Below are 18,845 nucleotides of genomic sequence, written 5' to 3' on the forward strand. Positions count from 1 at the left end.
ACCTCCGCAATTGTATGTATATTTCTGTCAAAGAATTGTGTACTTTATTGTTTACGTTCAAAATTATGACGTGTATATTTATCAGTTGATTACGATGTACTAATACACATGTGTATATACACGCCCCCTGGTAAGTCTACGGATTTACAATGCTAAAATCAGGGGTTCGATTTCCCTCGGTTGGCTCAGAAGATAGCTCGATGTGGCTTTGCTATAAGAAAAACACGCAAGTTTAAACACAGAGTTGGAACGTCTTTGGAAATTTTCTTTCTTAAATGCCCCCCGCTAGTACAGCGGTATGTCTCCGGATTTACAACGCTAAAATCAGGGGTTCGATTCCCCTCGGTGGGCTGAGCAGATAGCCCTTTGTGGCTTTGCTATACGAAAAACACACACACACTTTCTTAAATAATGATTTAGGTTTTCAGTAATAAAACTCTCGCAAGCTGTGGAGCGCAAGAGCACGTGACTGGAAAATATTAGTAATTCGCTAGATGTGATGAAGGCGTGAGTGGTTATCAACCAATTATAGATAACGTTATTCGAACTTTAAACCATATATCTTAAAAGAAACTTAAGTTTATTCGATAACTCCAATTTACACATTGAAAATGCCTCAAAACAACTAATTTAAAATGAATTAAGGCTTTCACATCTCCTTCAGGACTTTCGCTTGGACTACTTTTTATGGCATAGCTGGAACGTTACAAGGAAATTCTGTAAGCAGTACAAAACCCTTCTTCGTAAGTTTGGGCTGCTTACGGACCAGAAAGGTATCCCCGCTGTTGTCTCCCAAAATCAACTACATTATTTTTGGATTCCCGACACTTACGCCACAAACGCTAAAAGTGTTCATACGCCATCTGAAGCTTCTTCTACGAAAGTGTTAAGAATAACCCTAAAAGATTCGGACATTTGTGAAATGGAATATACAGTCAGGTAGGGGTCGTGTTTGAACTTAATTTGGGGACATTAAGAATGTTCTGAATTTCTCAACACTTTTCCATAATTTAAGGAAAGAAATAGAAAAATCAGATTTTCATGCATATGTTCCAGTAACACTTGCACTTCCTGTCCTGTTCTTCATTTTCAGATTTTCATTCATATGTTCCAGTAACACTTGCACTTCCTGTCCTTTTTTTTCATTTTCAGATTTTCATTCATATGTTCCAGTAACACTTGCACTTCCTGTCCTTTTTTTTCATTTTCAGATTTTCATTCATATGTTCCAGTAACACTTGCACTTCCTGTCCTGTTCTTCATTTTCAGATTTTCATTCATATGTTCCAGTAACACTTGCACTTCCTGTCATGTTCTTCATTTTCAGACTTTCATTCATATGTTCCAGTAACACTTGCACTTCCTGTCCTGTTCTTCATTTTCAGATTTTCATTCATATGTTCCAGTAACACTTGCACTTCCTGTCCTGTTCTTCATTTTCAGATTTTCATTCATATGTTCCAGTAACACTTGCACTTCCTGTCCTGTTCTTCATTTTCAGATTTTCATTCATATGTTCCAGTAACACTTGCACTTCCTGTCCTTTTTTTTTCATTTTCAGATTTTCATTCATATGTTCCAGTAACACTTGCACTTCCTGTCCTGTTCTTTATTTTCAGATTTTCATTCATATGTTCCAGTAACACTTGCACTTCCTGTCCTTTTTTTTCATTTTCAGATTTTCATTCATATGTTCCAGTAACACTTGCACTTCCTGTCCTGTTCTTCATTTTCAGATTTTCATTCATATGTTCCAGTAACACTTGCACTTCCTGTCCTGTTCTTCATTTTCAGATTTTCATTCATATGTTCCAGTAACACTTGCACTTCCTGTCCTTTTTTTTCATTTTCAGATTTTCATTCATATGTTCCAGTAACACTTGCACTTCCTGTCCTGTTCTTTATTTTCAGATTTTCATTCATATGTTCCAGTAACACTTGCACTTCCTGTCCTTTTTTTTCATTTTCAGATTTTCATTCATATGTTCCAGTAACACTTGCACTTCCTGTCCTGTTCTTCATTTTCAGATTTTCATTCATATGTTCCAGTAACACTTGCACTTCCTGTCCTGTTCTTTATTTTCAGATTTTCATTCATATGTTCCAGTAACACTTGCACTTCCTGTCCTTTTTTTTCATTTTCAGATTTTCATTCATATGTTCCAGTAACACTTGCACTTCCTGTCCTGTTCTTCATTTTCAGATTTTCATTCATATGTTCCAGTAACACTTGCACTTCCTGTCCTGTTCTTCATTTTCAGATTTTCATTCATATGTTCCAGTAACACTTGCACTTCCTGTCCTTTTTTTTCATTTTCAGATTTTCATTCATATGTTCCAGTAACACTTGCACTTCCTGTCCTGTTCTTTATTTTCAGATTTTCATTCATATGTTCCAGTAACACTTGCACTTCCTGTCCTTTTTTTTTTCATTTTCAGATTTTCATTCATATGTTCCAGTAACACTTGCACTTCCTGTCCTGTTCTTCATTTTCAGATTTTCATTCATATGTTCCAGTAACACTTGCACTTCCTGTCCTGTTCTTTATTTTCAGATTTTCATTCATATGTTCCAGTAACACTTGCACTTCCTGTCCTTTTTTTTTCATTTTCAGATTTTCATTCATATGTTCCAGTAACACTTGCACTTCCTGTCCTGTTCTTCATTTTCAGATTTTCATTCATATGTTCCAGTAACACTTGCACTTCCTGTCCTTTTTTTTTCATTTTCAGATTTTCATTCATATGTTCCAGTAACAAGTGCACTTCCTGTTCTTCATTTTCTATTCTTTAACAATAGGTTCTGATGCTTCCATCTTGTTTTCTTCAACAATAGGTTATGACTTTTATCTTATTTATGTCAGCAGTAGGTTATGATTTTAACTTATTTTCGTCAACAATAGATTATGATTTTTACCTTATTTCGTCAACAATAGGTTATGATTTTAACTTATTTTTGTCAACAATAGATTATGATTTTTACCTTATTTCGTCAGCAGTAGATTATGATTTTTACCTTATTTCGTCAACAGTAGATTATGATTTTGACCTTATTTTCGTCAGCAGTAGGTTATTCCTTTTACCTTATTTTCGTCAACAATAGATTATATTTACCTTGTTTTCTTCAACAATAGATTATGATTTTTACCTTATTTTCGTCAGCAGTAGGTTATTTCTTTCACCTTATTTTCGTCAACAATAGATTATATTTACCTTGTTTTCTTCAACAGTAGATTATGATTTTTACCTTATTTTCGTCAGCAGTAGGTTATTTCTTTCACCTTATTTTCGTCAACAATAGATTATATTTACCTTGTTTTCTTCAACAATAGATTTTGATTTTTACCTTATTTTCGTCAGCAGTAGGTTATTCCTTTTACCTTATTTTCGTCAACAATAGATTATATTTACCTTGTTTTCTTCAACAATAGATTATGATTTTTACCTTATTTTCGTCAGCAGTAGGTTATTTCTTTCACCTTATTTTCGTCAACAATAGATTATATTTACCTTGTTTTCTTCAACAGTAGATTATGATTTTTACCTTATTTTCGTCAGCAGTAGGTTATTTCTTTCACCTTATTTTCGTCAACAATAGATTATATTTACCTTGTTTTCTTCAACAATAGATTTTGATTTTTACCTTATTTTCATCAGCAGTAGGTTATTCCTTTTACCTTATTTTCGTCAACAATAGATTATGATTTTTACCTTATTTTCGTCAGCAGTAGGTTATTTCTTTCACCTTATTTTCGTCAACAATAGATTATATTTACCTTGATTTCTTCAACAATAGATTTTGATTTTTACCTTATTTTCATCAGCAGTAGGTTATTCCTTTTACCTTATTTTCGTCAACAATAGATTATGATTTTTACCTTATTTTCGTCAGCAGTAGGTTATTTCTTTCACCTTATTTTCGTCAACAATAGATTATATTTACCTTGTTTTCTTCAACAGTAGATTATGATTTTTACCTTATTTTCGTCAGCAGTAGGTTATTTCTTTCACCTTATTTTCGTCAACAATAGATTATATTTACCTTGTTTTCTTCAACAGTAGATTATGATTTTTACCTTATTTTCGTCAGCAGTAGGTTATTTCTTTCACCTTATTTTCGTCAACAATAGATTATATTTACCTTGTTTTCTTCAACAGTAGATTATGATTTTTACCTTATTGTCGTCAGCAGTAGGTTATTTCTTTCACCTTATTGTCGTCAACAATAGATTATATTTACCTTGTTTGCTTCAACAATAGATTATGATTTTTACCTTATTTTCATCAGCAGTAGGTTATTCCTTTTGCCTTATTTTCGTTAACAATAGATGATATTTACCTTGTTTTCTTCAACAGTAGCTTATGACATTACCTTATTTTTTAACAATAGGTGACTAAATATCCTATTTTCTTTAACAATAGCTTATGACTGGTTACCTTATTTTATTCAATAATATGATATGACTTTTTATCTCATCTTCAACAGTTTCGTAGAATATTTGAATCGTCTCGAGTTATTATTTTAATTTCCGTTACGTAGCAAACTGTTAGATTTTATTATATAAATCCAGAATTATTTGTTTTTACTGTTTTTATTAAATCGAGGCGTTCTTTCACCAAGAATTTCTTATTCATATGATTCAAATGTGTATTTCTTTAACACAAACCAATTCAGAGGCCAGACAATACTTTACTGACTTCTGACTGGTGTAGGATAGATCATATTATAATAACTCTCAATATACGGAAAATATTTAACTTCTCCGAAAACGGTACATAGAAAACAAATGAGAAAATTTTGCTTTTATAGAAGTTATTTTAGTTTAATTACGCCAAAGTAGTCTTCAAACGTTTTATGGACATTAAAGGGCACTTGAATTTCTTTGTATTTGAAAAGGGTGGAGAATGCTGAGATTTCATTGGTTAAAAGTGGTGGTTATTTTTAACCAATGAGTTTCCTCTTTACTTCAGCAGTTTGTCTGTGTTCTTCGAACTCAAACATTATTCGCATCAGAGATTAGTTATACGTTTTAAAGGAGGATAAATTAGTTTATCTCAAAACATTATCAACATTATTAATAAATAAAAGCAGAATTTTTTTTTTAATAAAAGGAAGAAATAAAATATTTTTTCGTTTTTTTTTATTTCCAGGTTAGCCGCTGTTGTCGCATGTCAAATGGAATTTAAACATTATCCTGTAGATATACAGACGTGCCCTTTTAGGCTGCGAAGTTGTAAGTGTTTTTTTTTTTTTTTTTAATGGTCTCTTTAATACAATACCATGAAAAATTCCTAAGAAATTTTGGGACCAATAGTAAATTTAACTGTATCTGTTTACGAGATGAAAACTTAGCTCTTTGGATGTATATATTTTCTACTGGTGCGTGATTTGTTTGAAATTTCGCGCATAACTATGCGAGGGAGGGCAACAAGTGATCATCAGACACCTTGGGCTATTCTTTTACCAACAAATTCTTGGATTGACCGTTACATTATAATGTCCTCACGGCTAAATGGGTGAGAACATGTGGTTGGGATTCGAACTCGCCACCTTCAGATTGCGCGTCGAGTTCCCTAACCAACTTTCCATCCCACCTGCGATATTTTAACTTCTAAATGTTTTGTATTTATAATTATCACGAATCTTTGAGTTTGCTTCACACACTCTAGTTCCCAGTGAAGCAAAACCTTAATCAATTATTCCGTATTATAGTCGCGAAATATTTAATTTTTCTAAAACAATTTTAGCCAAAATTTATTTAGATATCCGTTACTAGATAGTTTTTATTTATTCATCATTGCTTGGTATTTCTTTTCATAACAAAGGACATTTTACTGTTAGGAGGCCGAGTGTGGCCTTGTGTTAGCGTGCCGAACTGAAGATCCAAGGTTCGCAAACCGTTACAGTAATGAAAAAGAAAAAAATCCTATTCTGCTTTTGAGGGAAGGCCCCGGCATGGCCTGACGGTTAAGGCACTCGACTCGTTATCCGAGGGTTGCAGGTTCGTATCCTCTTCATACCAAACCTGCTTGCCCTTTCAGCCGTGGAGGCGTTATAATGAGACGAACAATCTCACTATTCGTTGGTAAAATAGTAGCCCAAGAGTTGGCGGTGGGTGGTGATGACTAGGTGCCTTTCCTCTAGTCTTACACTGCTAAATTAGGGACGGCTAGCGCAGATAGCCCTCAAGTAAGTTTGCGCGAAATTCAAAACAAACCAAACCAAACCTCTTGGGGGATTGTGGGTGCGTTGTAACATAGGCCATCAAAAGCGTTATTTAAATAAAGTCGTCCACGAGCTGACGGTGGGTGATATTGACCAGACGTTTTTCTTCTAATCTGTCACTTCAAAATTAGCTACGAATAGCGTAGACAGCCCTCGAGGAGCTTCGTGTGAAATTCAAACTGTTTCACAGACATCTTTTTTCCATCAACGGCAAAATTTGTTTGCCTTCCTTTAGATATTTTTCATAAATTATTATTTTGTTGAACAATTAATTGGTAATTTCATATATATATATATACCGTCACTATCACAGTAGTTAAGGCGAAACTATGGCAAACCATTGGTTCATAGTAAAAATATCGAACCATAGGATTTGGTTTAATTTGTTTGAAATTAAGTACAAAATTATACAATGGGCTATCTCTGTTCTGCCCACCACAGGTATCGAAACCCAGTTTCTAGTGGTGGGGAGTTGACAGATATACCGTTGTGTCACTGGGAAGCGAATTACAAAGGTTTTGTATTTAAACGTTGACGCGTTTTATTGAGTTTGGAGTAAAATATAAAATATTTTATTATAGAAGTTTTATAGAAAGATAAATGTTAGGTAAATTGTTTGTGAATGTTTCACGTCTATTTTATCATGATGAAAAATACAAAAATGTAGAAGTTCACTGACATCGATTCTGGTGATTTAAACCTGGCGTTACTGAATTATTGTGTTACACAACTGTTAACAATCCAGGCTGACTAAATGCCGTATGTAGTTTGTTAGGCATTACTTAATGTATTATTACGTTTGTTTCGTTCATGTTGTTTTTTTTGAGCGAATGGAGAGCCATCTAGCGTTACCTTTACACTTCATAATCTCGACCTTTTGTCGTTTAAGGCCCGGCATGGCCTAGCGCGTAAGGCGTGCGACTCGTAATCCGAGGGTCGCGGGTTCGCGCCCGCGTCGCGCTAAACATGCTCGCCCTCCCAGCCGTGGGGGCGTTATAATGTTACGGTCAATCCCACTATTCGTTGGTAAAAGAGTAGCCCAAGAGTTGGCGGTGGGTGGTGATGAGTAGCTGCCTTCCCTCTAGTCTTTCCCTACTAAATTAGGGACGGCTAGCACAGATAGCCCTCGAGTAGCTTTGTGCGAAATTCCAAAACAAACAAACAAACTTTGTCGTTTAAAGTGTATCTTCTTGTTCATTTTAATAATTATGTTTGTTTGTTTTTGAATTTCGCGCAAAACTACACTAGGCATATCTGCGTTGGCTGTCCCTAATTTAGTAGTGTGAGACTAGAGGGAAGGTACCTAGCTAGTCATGACCATCCTAGTCTTGGGCCGCTCTTTTACCAACGAATAATGAAGCTGGCCGTCACATTATAACGCCCCCCACGGCTGAAAGAACGAGCATGTTTGGTGCGACGGGAATTCGAACCCGCGACCTTCAGATTACGAGTCGAGCGACCTCTAACGGGTCAACTCCGAATAACTAAAAGCGATTAACGTACATATTGATGCATAATAATGGTAGGAAACGGAATATTCTAATGTTTCTTGGATCGTTATGTAGGTAGGGTTCCGCCATTTTTCCTCCCGCGAGTTACAGTACGTCATTGGACAAAAAAACGTGTTTAGTAGATAGCAAGTTATTCTTCAGACAAATACCAATACTTGTAAACTCTTGCTACATCTTGACGACATTAAATAATTTCGTGAAGTCCAGAAAAAAAAAAGGACCTGTGTCGTTTTCATCCTCACATCTTGTTTATTGTTTCTTTGGAACAGACGCATATTCGTCTTCTACGGTCCTTTACCGCTGGAAAAAAAACATTTCGGATGTGCTCATAAACCCGGACCTCAAGCTGTTACAACATAATTTAGAACTGAAGAAAGGCGAATGTAGAGTCGTCACACTATTTGGTAATGTATAAATGTGTCTAGGAGAACTTTCGTTTTGTTTTAGGACACGTAAAATGAGTTTCTGTTTTAATAACAATTGGTTTCGTAGTATTTTTATGGCGTGACGAAATAATGACATCACGTTTTTCGTGGTAAGTCTACAAACTTACAACAGATACAGAAATTAATGTGGCTTTAGCTTAAAACATATACAAATAAGCCGTTTTCATACACGCACACACACAAACACATAGAAAGTGGACAAACTAATTTTACCGAGTGGAGTTTGTCTGGTTTTGCATAAAGCATCAAAACGAGATATCTACGCTGTGTTAGCCATGGGGATCGAACTCCGAAATTTAGTGTTATAAGCTCCGAAACTTATCACTGGGTATCCATTGGTATATCAGTGAATTTTATCTAAATATAAGCGTCATGAAATGAACGATACATAAACAGGCAGAGTAAAACAGAAATCTGTTTATCTTATTTTAGAATCAGTTTTGTTTACTCGAAATTAAACCAGTTTTCACTCTTTCTTTTTTTGAGTCTGACATAGCCAAGTGATTAGGGGTTCAAATCCCAATCCCACCAAATTCGCTCGCTCTTTCAGCTATGAAGGCATTGTAACGTGATTTTCAATCCCACTCTTTCGTTAGTAAAGAGTTGGCGGTGGGTGGTAATGACTAGCTGTCTTCCCTCTAGTCTTTCACTGTTAAATTAGGGACGGCTAGAGCAGATAGCCTTCGTGTAACTTTGCGCGAAAATCAAAACAGAACGAATGAACCAATCAAAAAGCATGATGGGAAGGGTTGAATTCGGAAATGTAAACAACCCGCCGACAAGAAGAAGTCAATACCAAAGTGTCTCATCAAGCAGAAAGTTGACTCGTGTTCCTAAATATTGTATTTCTTTCCAGCATAAGGTAAATTTATGGTTTGAAATGGCGTTTTCAGCAAAGTAATGATGCTAGAAGGGGATGCAAAATTCACGCATCACCATGGCATTCACGTGTTTGAAGAAACGTGTATCGTGAATAGCACGAAGCAATAACCCAATAGAATCATTTCACCACGATCTTACAAAATTAATGAAATTCCTGTTAATAAATATAACAACAACAGCTTGTGAAACGCAAATACGGCTTGTAAAAAAATCAGAGTCATTGTGGTGAACGACTTTTACCCCACCCTGTACTAAACCAACTCGGGTCCCCTCGAGTATCTTAACAAACTGGCTAAGCATAAAGATTTTCCTGAGTGAGACAAAGAGATTATTAGAGCCCCCCCCCCACCAAATTCTACCCTAATGCTTAAAATTATACAACATTAAGTATCAGATAAGGTTTGCTCAGTTATTTCATTAAGTGCAAGAAGTATACGATGCTAAAGCATCACCACATCCATGGGCCCAAAAATAGACCACTAGCCACTCATAACAAGTGGCAACCAATAACATTTCTTCTTGAATATTTGATTTTACGTGTCGCGTTACTGGGCCATTTCGAAACCTCAGTTATTTAAAGATAAATTGGAAGGTGTTGCTTTACTTATAGTTGTGTATTCCAACGTGTATGTTTCAGAATTGGACTAAATTATTCTTGTATTCCAGTGGAATACTCCACTGTATTCGTGGAGTTCAAGTTCGAGAGGCAGATCGCACACCACCTCATGCAAGTCTTTGCTCCAAGTGCTTTGATTGTAACTCTGTCCTGGTTGTCTTTTTGGATGGGTTTGGACGCTATTCCTGGGAGGGTCACTTTGTGTGTGACCAGCCTCTTAGCTCTGTTTACCCAGTTTTCTGGCATAAGGGGTGACCTTCCTCCTGCTTCCTATATCAACGTGAGTATTCGTTTTTATGACTATGAATAATGAACATAACTTCTATTTCCATCTAATATTATGCAACTGTAATTATGAAAGTAGATGTCCCGTAAAACTTGCTAAAAGCCGATTAAGCTCCAAGAGCCAAAATCGATAAAACTAAATTGGACAATGTTCAAATGTAAGTAAGTTTCTTTCAAAATTGTTTTTAGAATTTTCGCACCTACAAGAGCTCTCTAACCATAGGTGCCCCTAATAACGAATTGATAAGATAGAAGGAGGGAAAACAAACCAATACAAAGGAACACCTTTATACCTATATTAATAAATATCTAATATCTAAGACATCTAAGCACGCCCTCTACATTCCTACACTCAATTACACAACCGCCTTCAAGCATGTTGCCAGTTACCGGTCAGTAACCTTTTCTTTCTTTGTGAACCTGACGATGGCCGAAGAAGGTCGAAACGTTGTTCGCTCCTCTACATAATGCTTTCTCTACCCATACCAGCTGTTTTTAAATATATAAGAACTGATATTATGCATGACCAACTAAGAAACATTTGGACAGGTACTAATTTTTGTCGCTGAAAAGAAAAAACTGATATAATATCTTTTAGAAAAATGTGGAATATATTCTTTTTCTTAATATACTAATTAACAAATAAAATTTATTCCATAACGAATAATAATTTAAAAGTTATTATGATTTTTTCGTCTTACCAACTATTTAAAAAAATATATTTTTTCCTGGTTTTGCTTTTCATTTAATGTACCTGATTCCACAATCCTGAAAAGAAACAGCAACGACATCATTTCATCTAATTATATTTCACCTTTAACAATAGATTATGGTTTACACTAAGAAGTAGAGCAGACAAATGAAACCAGCATAGTAAGTACAACCTGAGATAAATAAAGTGTATAGGAAGAGTTATTTGCAGTGCTAGGACTTGCACTGCGGTGGGGATACACCTATTATCAGACTGATGTTCTGTTAGTGAGTCTCGTGCATAAATTATTATCTATTTGTCACTGAAAAACAGATACACTGAGTGTACGATTCTGCAATGCTATGTTTAAGCATTCCATTCACCAACTACAGTCAGTTGGGCAAACAAAGTTGTTTTTGGTAAAAGGGTAAATGGAAGAGTGTTAAATAAACAGGGAGTCCATAAATTATTCACCCTATTATAAGCCTTTATAAATTTTCTATAATATGAGCTATCTTAAAACGATTTGGTCTGGGGTTGATAAGTAAAACTAACCACCCAAAGTTATCTCCTAACGGTGGGACAGTGGTAACAATGAGGACATAGAACGTTAAAATCCGGGATTTGATTCCCCACGAGCAAAACAGCAAATAGTCCAGAATGGCTTTGCTCTACAACAAAAAAAAAACTTCGGAATTTGGCTTTCCAGTCTTACAATAGTCACATTTTGTTTGAGAAGTGTGAGGATAGATTGTATTTTTAATAAACGGTGTACCCCCTTCTCTATATGGGTCCGACGTATGTAGATATCTCTTTTACTCTGGTGTATTTTACATTTTTGTCATTTTGTAGTTTGTACCCTTTGATTTCATTCGTCGGTCATATATGAAACAGTTTTGATTTTGGTATTGTTGGCTATAATGTTTGTAATGTCAAAGGTAAAAGGTCGTTCTTGTGTCACTCCTATATCCGGCCGACACCAAATTAATTATTGAGTTACTTATATCGGTTAAAATAACTTGATAACACTTTACCGTGTTTTTGTACTCTTTTATGTTTGTCCACCATTAAGTAACATCGCAAACATTGTTTTTGTTCTATTTTCTGAGTTTCAGTAAAGAGAAACTGTTTTATACACAAAGAATTTTGTTACGAAGTGTTCGTAAGTAATTAATACAATAAAATACAAGACACACCCTCTGTATATCCATCGAACACCCTTATTCTTACACACAAAACTATGTTGCTAAGTTTCTAGTGTTGTTTATCGATTTGAAAAACGTACACAATATCTTATCCTTTAATTACATTACAGTGCAAAGTCCTGTGAGAAAGTGACAACTGTGCAATTGTTTCCTGCATTGCATGTTATTATTAGAAACATAGTCGGAGTTATAATGATATCACACTCATGACGTCAACTGAAAATGAGTCGAATTTCGTATTTACCGCGTGATTCGTATACTATTCAAGATGTTTGTAGCCGTGAGAATACAGAGTCTAAAATAGACCAAAATATATCATGAAAGATTAGCTTAATATTGAAATAAATCTAAGTGAAACTCAAGTTTATAAAGATAGAACAAATGTAGAAATAGATCACGGTGTTACCCAACTTTCTAAAGATAAAAGAGGTATAGAAATAGACCACGGCGATACTCAACTTTGTAAAGATAAAAGAAATACAGAAATAGACCACGGCGATACTCAACTTTGTAAAAATAAAAGAAATATAGAAATAGACCACGGCGACACTCAACTTTATAAAGATAAAAGAGGTATAGAAATAGACCACGGCGATACTCAACTTTGTAAAAATAAAAGAAATATAGAAATAGACCACGGCGACACTCAACTTTGTAAAAATAAAAGAAATATAGAAATAGACCACGGCGACACTCAACTTTATAAAGATAAAAGAGGTATAGAAATAGACCACGGCGATACTCAACTTTGTAAAAATAAAAGAAATACAGAAATAGACCACGGCGATACTCAACTTTGTAAAGATAAAAGAGGTATAGAAATAGACCACGGCGATACTCAACTTTATAAAGATAAAAGAGGTATAGAAATAGACCACGGCGATACTCAACTTTGTAAAAATAAAAGAAATATAGAAATAGACCACGGCGATACTCAACTTTGTAAAGATAAAAGAAATATAGAAATAGACCACGGCGATACTCAACTTTGTAAAGATAAAAGAGGTATAGAAATAGACCACGGCGATACTCAACTTTATAAAGATAAAAGAGGTATAGAAATAGACCACGGCGATACTCAACTTTGTAAAAATAAAAGAAATATAGAAATAGACCACGGCGATACTCAACTTTGTAAAGATAAAAGAGGTATAGAAATAGACCACGGCGATACTCAACTTTGTAAAAATAAAAGAAATATAGAAATAGACCACGGCGATACTCAACTTTGTAAAGATAAAAGAGGTATAGAAATAGACCACGGCGATACTCAACTTTATAAAGATAAAAGAGGTATAGAAATAGACCACGGCGATACTCAACTTTGTAAAAATAAAAGAAATATAGAAATAGACCACGGCGATACTCAACTTTGTAAAAATAAAAGAAATACAGAAATAGACCACGGCGATACTCAACTTTGTAAAGATAAAAGAGGTATAGAAATAGACCACGGCGATACTCAACTTTATAAAGATAAAAGAGGTATAGAAATAGACCACGGCGATACTCAACTTTATAAAGATAAAAGAGGTATAGAAATAGACCACGGCGATACTCAACTTTATAAAGATAAAACAGGTATAGAAATAGACCACGGCGATACTCAACTTTGTAAAGATAAAAGAGGTGTAGAAATAGACCACGGCGATACTCAACTTTGTAAAGATAAAAGAAATACAGAAATAGACCACGGCGATACTCAACTTTGTAAAGATAAAAGAGGTATAGAAATAGACCACGGCGATACTCAACTTCATAGAGATAAAAGAGGTATAGAAATAGACCACGGCGATACTCAACTTTGTAAAGATAAAAGAAATATAGAAATAGACCACGGCGATACTCAACTTTGTAAAAAATAAAAGAAATACAGAAATAGACCACGGCGATACTCAACTTTGTAAAGATAAAAGAGGTATAGAAATAGACCACGGCGATACTCAACTTTATAAAGATAAAAGAGGTATAGAAATAGACCACGGCGATACTCAACTTTATAAAGATAAAAGAGGTATAGAAATAGACCACGGCGATACTCAACTTTATAAAGATAAAACAGGTATAGAAATAGACCACGGCGATACTCAACTTTGTAAAGATAAAAGAGGTATAGAAATAGACCACGGCGATACTCAACTTTGTAAAGATAAAAGAGGTGTAGAAATAGACCACGGCGATACTCAACTTTGTAAAAATAAAAGAAATACAGAAATAGACCACGGCGATACTCAACTTTGTAAAGATAAAAGAGGTATAGAAATAGACCACGGCGATACTCAACTTCATAGAGATAAAAGAGGTATAGAAATAGACCACGGCGATACTCAACTTTGTAAAGATAAAAGAAATATAGAAATAGACCACGGCGATACTCAACTTTGTAAAAATAAAAGAAATACAGAAATAGACCACGGCGATACTCAACTTTGTAAAGATAAAAGAGGTATAGAAATAGACCACGGCGATACTCAACTTTATAAAGATAAAAGAGGTATAGAAATAGACCACGGCGATACTCAACTTTATAAAGATAAAAGAGGTATAGAAATAGACCACGGCGATACTCAACTTTATAAAGATAAAACAGGTATAGAAATAGACCACGGCGATACTCAACTTTGTAAAGATAAAAGAGGTGTAGAAATAGACCACGGCGATACTCAACTTTGTAAAGATAAAAGAAATACAGAAATAGACCACGGCGATACTCAACTTTGTAAAGATAAAAGAGGTATAGAAATAGACCACGGCGATACTCAACTTTGTAAAGATAAAAGAAATATAGAAATAGACCACGGCGACACTCAACTTTATAAAAATAAAAGAAATATAGAAATAGACCACGGCGATACTCAACTTTATAAAGATAAAAGAGGTATAGAAATAGACCACGGCGATACTCAACTTTGTAAAAATAAAAGAAATACAGAAATAGACCACGGCGATACTCAACTTTGTAAAGATAAAAGAGGTATAGAAATAGACCACGGCGATACTCAACTTTGTAAAAATAAAAGAAATATAGAAATAGACCACGGCGATACTCAACTTTATAAAAATAAAAGAAATATAGAAATAGACCACGGCGATACTCAACTTTGTAAAGATAAAAGAGGTATAGAAATAGACCACGGCGATACTCAACTTTATAAAGATAAAAGACGTATAGAAATAGACCACGGCGATACTCAACTTTATAGAGATAAAAGAAATACAGAAATAGACCACGGCGATACTCAACTTTATAAAGATAAAAGAGGTATAGAAATAGACCACGGCGATACTCAACTTCATAGAGATAAAAGAAATACAGAAATAGACCACGGCGATACTCAACTTTATAAAGATAAAAGAGGTATAGAAATAGACCACGGCGATACTCAACTTTATAGAGATAAAAGAAATACAGAAATAGACCACGGCGATACTCAACTTTATAAAGATAAAAGAGGTATAGAAATAGACCACGGCGATACTCAACTTTATAGAGATAAAAGAAATACAGAAATAGACCACGGCGATACTCAACTTTATAAAGATAAAAGAGGTATAGAAATAGACCACGGCGATACTCAACTTCATAGAGATAAAAGAAATACAGAAATAGACCACGGCGATACTCAACTTTATAGAGATAAAAGAAATACAGAAATAGACCACGGCGATACTCAACTTTATAAAGATAAAAGAAATACAGCAATAGACCACGGCGATACCCAACTTTATAAATATAAAACATTACAGAAATAAAGATGAAACAATTATATAAATAGACTTCGGAATTGATATTGGGTAAAACAAAAAACATAGTCTGGGTAACTAATGAATAAATATTGAAACATTTTTACCACTGCTACACATAACATTTTACCACTGCTACACATTTAGCTACCAGTTTGCCCGCCATATTTATTTTAATTCCTTTAAGTCTGTCACTGAATCCTGGTTTGGTCGTACGTTTTTTTTTTCACACTTAAGGTGTTTTTGATTAGATATCATGGCTATTTCTCAACACACACGAACAAGTCCTAGCAAAGTAAGAAACTAACACTTGCAAGCAATCAAGATAAGCCATAGGTTTGTAACTCTATTATTTGGAACAGACTTTTACTTTACAGAACCAACCAGAGTCTTTAAAACAGATGGTGGTATTTTTCCCTTTCTAAATGGTGTTAATAGTTACCTTTATAGTGACGCCATGGACTCTAGATCAACAGCTTCTTGTCATCACCTTCACATTTAGATCAAATATGAAACCTAATTGTAGATTATAAAATGTATCAAATGTGAAAAAGCTATGAAAGTCAAGTATGTTTTTTTATCCATACTTTTCGGTGCAAAGGAAAAAGGAATGAAACGTAAGAAAATTGGATATTTTATATCTCGCGTCTGTTTTCATTAATCACACTGGAAATTGATATGTGAAGCAAGCGTCTAGTAGAGCGCCGCCTAAGTTTGCATTACCACAGTCAGAGCCACAGACAGGTGGAAAATCGTTAAACTATCACTCCTGTTCATAAGAGGGTAGATCTGTTCTGAAGGCTGTAGTGTATCTTGACGTAGAAAAATTATATAATTCTCTGTGAAGATCAACAATAGTTTTATTGCTTACTGACAAGAATTCGACAAGACACTATTTTGGCTTTGTAGTTGGTTGGGTCTGTAGTAAAACTGCGTGTGTGCCCTCATGTAAAATTCTTATCAGATGGTTTTGTTTTTTTCTGTTTGGAATTAAAATGCACAAAGCTACATAATGGGCAATCTGTGCTCTGCCCACCCTGGGTGTCAAAACCCGTTTTATAGCGGTGTGAGTCCGTAGATCTGCCTCTGTGCCACTGGTGTGGGGGGAAAGCTATCATTTAACAGGAGATAACGAAAACAGTAATTTATTATACTTGCTTTCTAGCCTCTTGCCTAATTTTAAATAACGATAAATAAACGTTAGCATCAGGTATGGACTTGCAAATCCCACCGTCAGTTTTCTCTTTGCGTAGAAATTAACTGCTGATTCTTAAAAAAAAGTTTTACCATAAAATTTTATGTTTCGAGAAAAACCGATAAGAGTAAATTAACTTTGGTTTTCATAATTCTCTAAATGAACCGATAGAGTAAATTAACTTTGGTTTTCATAATTCTCTAAAGGAACTGATAGAGAAATTAACTTTGGTTTTCATAATTCTCTAAAGGAACTGATAGAGAAATTAACTTTGGTTTTCATAATTCTCTAAAGGAACCGATAGAGTAAATTAACTTTAGTTTTCATAATTCTCTAAAGGAACCGATAGAGTAAATTAACTTTGGTTTTCATAATTCTCTAAAGGAACCGATAGAGTAAATTAACTTTGGTTTTCATAATTCTCTAAAGGAACCGATAGAGTAAATTAACTTTAGTTTTCATAATTTTCTAAATGAACCGATAGAATAAATTAACCTTGGCTTTCATTATTCTCAAAATGAACCGATAGAGTAAACTAACCTTGGTTTTCATAATTCTCTAAATGAACCGATAGAATGAATTAACCTTGGTTTTCATAATTCTCTAAATGAACCGATAGAGTAAATTAACCTTGGTTTTCATAATTCTCTAAATGAACCGATAGAATAAATTAACCTTGGTTTTCATTATTCTCAAAATGAACCGATAGAATAAATTAACCTTGGTTTTCATTATTCTCAAAATGAACCGATAGAGTAAACTAACCTTGGTTTGCATAATTCTCTAAATGAACCGATAGAATGAATTAACCTTGGTTTTCATAATTCTCTAAATGAACCGATAGAGTAAATTAACCTTGGTTTTCATAATTCTCTAAAGGAACCGATAAAATAAATTAACCTTGGTTTTCATAATTCTCTAAATGAACCGATAGAGTAAATTAACCTTGGTTTTCATAATTCTCTAAATGAACCGATAGAGTAAATTAACTTTGGTTTTCATCACTTTCGAAGGGAACTGATATTTGGATGGCCACATGCATGCTGTTCGTGTTCGCTACTTTGATGGAATTTGTTGTCGTCAAATTTTTGGACAAACGACGACAACTTTACTTCAGAAATCAAGTGAAGAACTCTATTTTTAGCTCGTCTGAATATTCGTCTGGTTCCTTGGTAAGATATTCCTCAATTTTAATTTAATCTGATAAAAATTACTAAACCACACGTTCTGCGAAAACAAACAACATAAAATTATTCTGAAGACAATAGAATTAACTTGTCAACGTTACAGTAAAACAAAATTAATATAACAAAGGAAGAATAATACAAAACTTAAACTTAAATCATTTAAAGGACTTGGTTTGTTTTTTTAATTTCGCGCAAAGCAACTCGAGGGCTATCTGCGCTAGCCGTCTCTAATTTAGCAGTGTAAGACTAGAGGGAAGGCAGTTAGTCATCACCACCTACCGACAACTCTTAGGCTACTCTTTTACCAACAAATAGTGGGATCGACCGTAGGTTTATAACGCCCCCATCACGGCTGAAAGGGCAAGCATGTTTGATGCGACAGGGATTTGAACTCGCGATCCTCGGATTACGAGTCGAACGCCTTAACCCACCAGGCCATCCCGGGTCCTCTTTTCTTAAAGAAAAAATAGCAGAAGATATTAGAGCATCTTTCTCTCTAAGCTTGTAGATTCTGTTATTTAAGAGAAATAATGATGTCTGCAGATTTAGATTGTTACTAGGTTTATGACCTTGTCCATGTACAGGTCCAGTTAGCTCACAGTTAAAGACCCACTGAGAGACCACAATTAAAGGGACTCTCGTGTGAACTCATTTGTCAAGAGTGTTTACTATTTTAATTAATCCCAGTTTTTAATTAATTAAACTTTTGTTTGAAATTAAGCACAAAACTACACGATGGGCTGGCTAGCAGTGTTCTGCTCACCACTGTTATTGAACCCTGGGTTTTAGCGTTGTAAGTCTGCAGACGGCCCCGGCATGGCCAGGTGGTTAAGGCGCTCGATTCGTAATCTGAGGCT

The 18,845-nt window shown here is 34.7% G+C and overlaps 2 protein-coding genes across 3 annotated transcripts in view; both read left to right on the plus strand.

Moving 5' to 3' along the window:
• The window catches only part of LOC143228778 (uncharacterized), a 364,507-nt gene that overhangs the window by 233,668 nt on the left and 111,994 nt on the right, over positions 1-18,845 (plus strand). The gene's annotated exons all lie outside the window — the stretch shown is intronic.
• The window catches only part of LOC143227972 (glycine receptor subunit alpha-4-like), a 30,337-nt gene that overhangs the window by 4,402 nt on the left and 7,090 nt on the right, over positions 1-18,845 (plus strand). Inside the window, exons 2-6 of the mRNA XM_076459324.1 lie at positions 665-939; positions 5,152-5,234; positions 8,007-8,141; positions 9,732-9,961; positions 17,815-17,973. Coding sequence (XP_076315439.1) covers positions 665-939; positions 5,152-5,234; positions 8,007-8,141; positions 9,732-9,961; positions 17,815-17,973 — 882 coding nt within the window. The remainder of the gene's footprint in view (positions 1-664; positions 940-5,151; positions 5,235-8,006; positions 8,142-9,731; positions 9,962-17,814; positions 17,974-18,845) is intronic.

The sequence above is a fragment of the Tachypleus tridentatus genome, chromosome 10 (genome assembly GCF_004210375.1).
Source record: "Tachypleus tridentatus isolate NWPU-2018 chromosome 10, ASM421037v1, whole genome shotgun sequence".
Classification (NCBI taxonomy): Eukaryota; Metazoa; Arthropoda; class Merostomata; order Xiphosura; family Limulidae; genus Tachypleus; species Tachypleus tridentatus.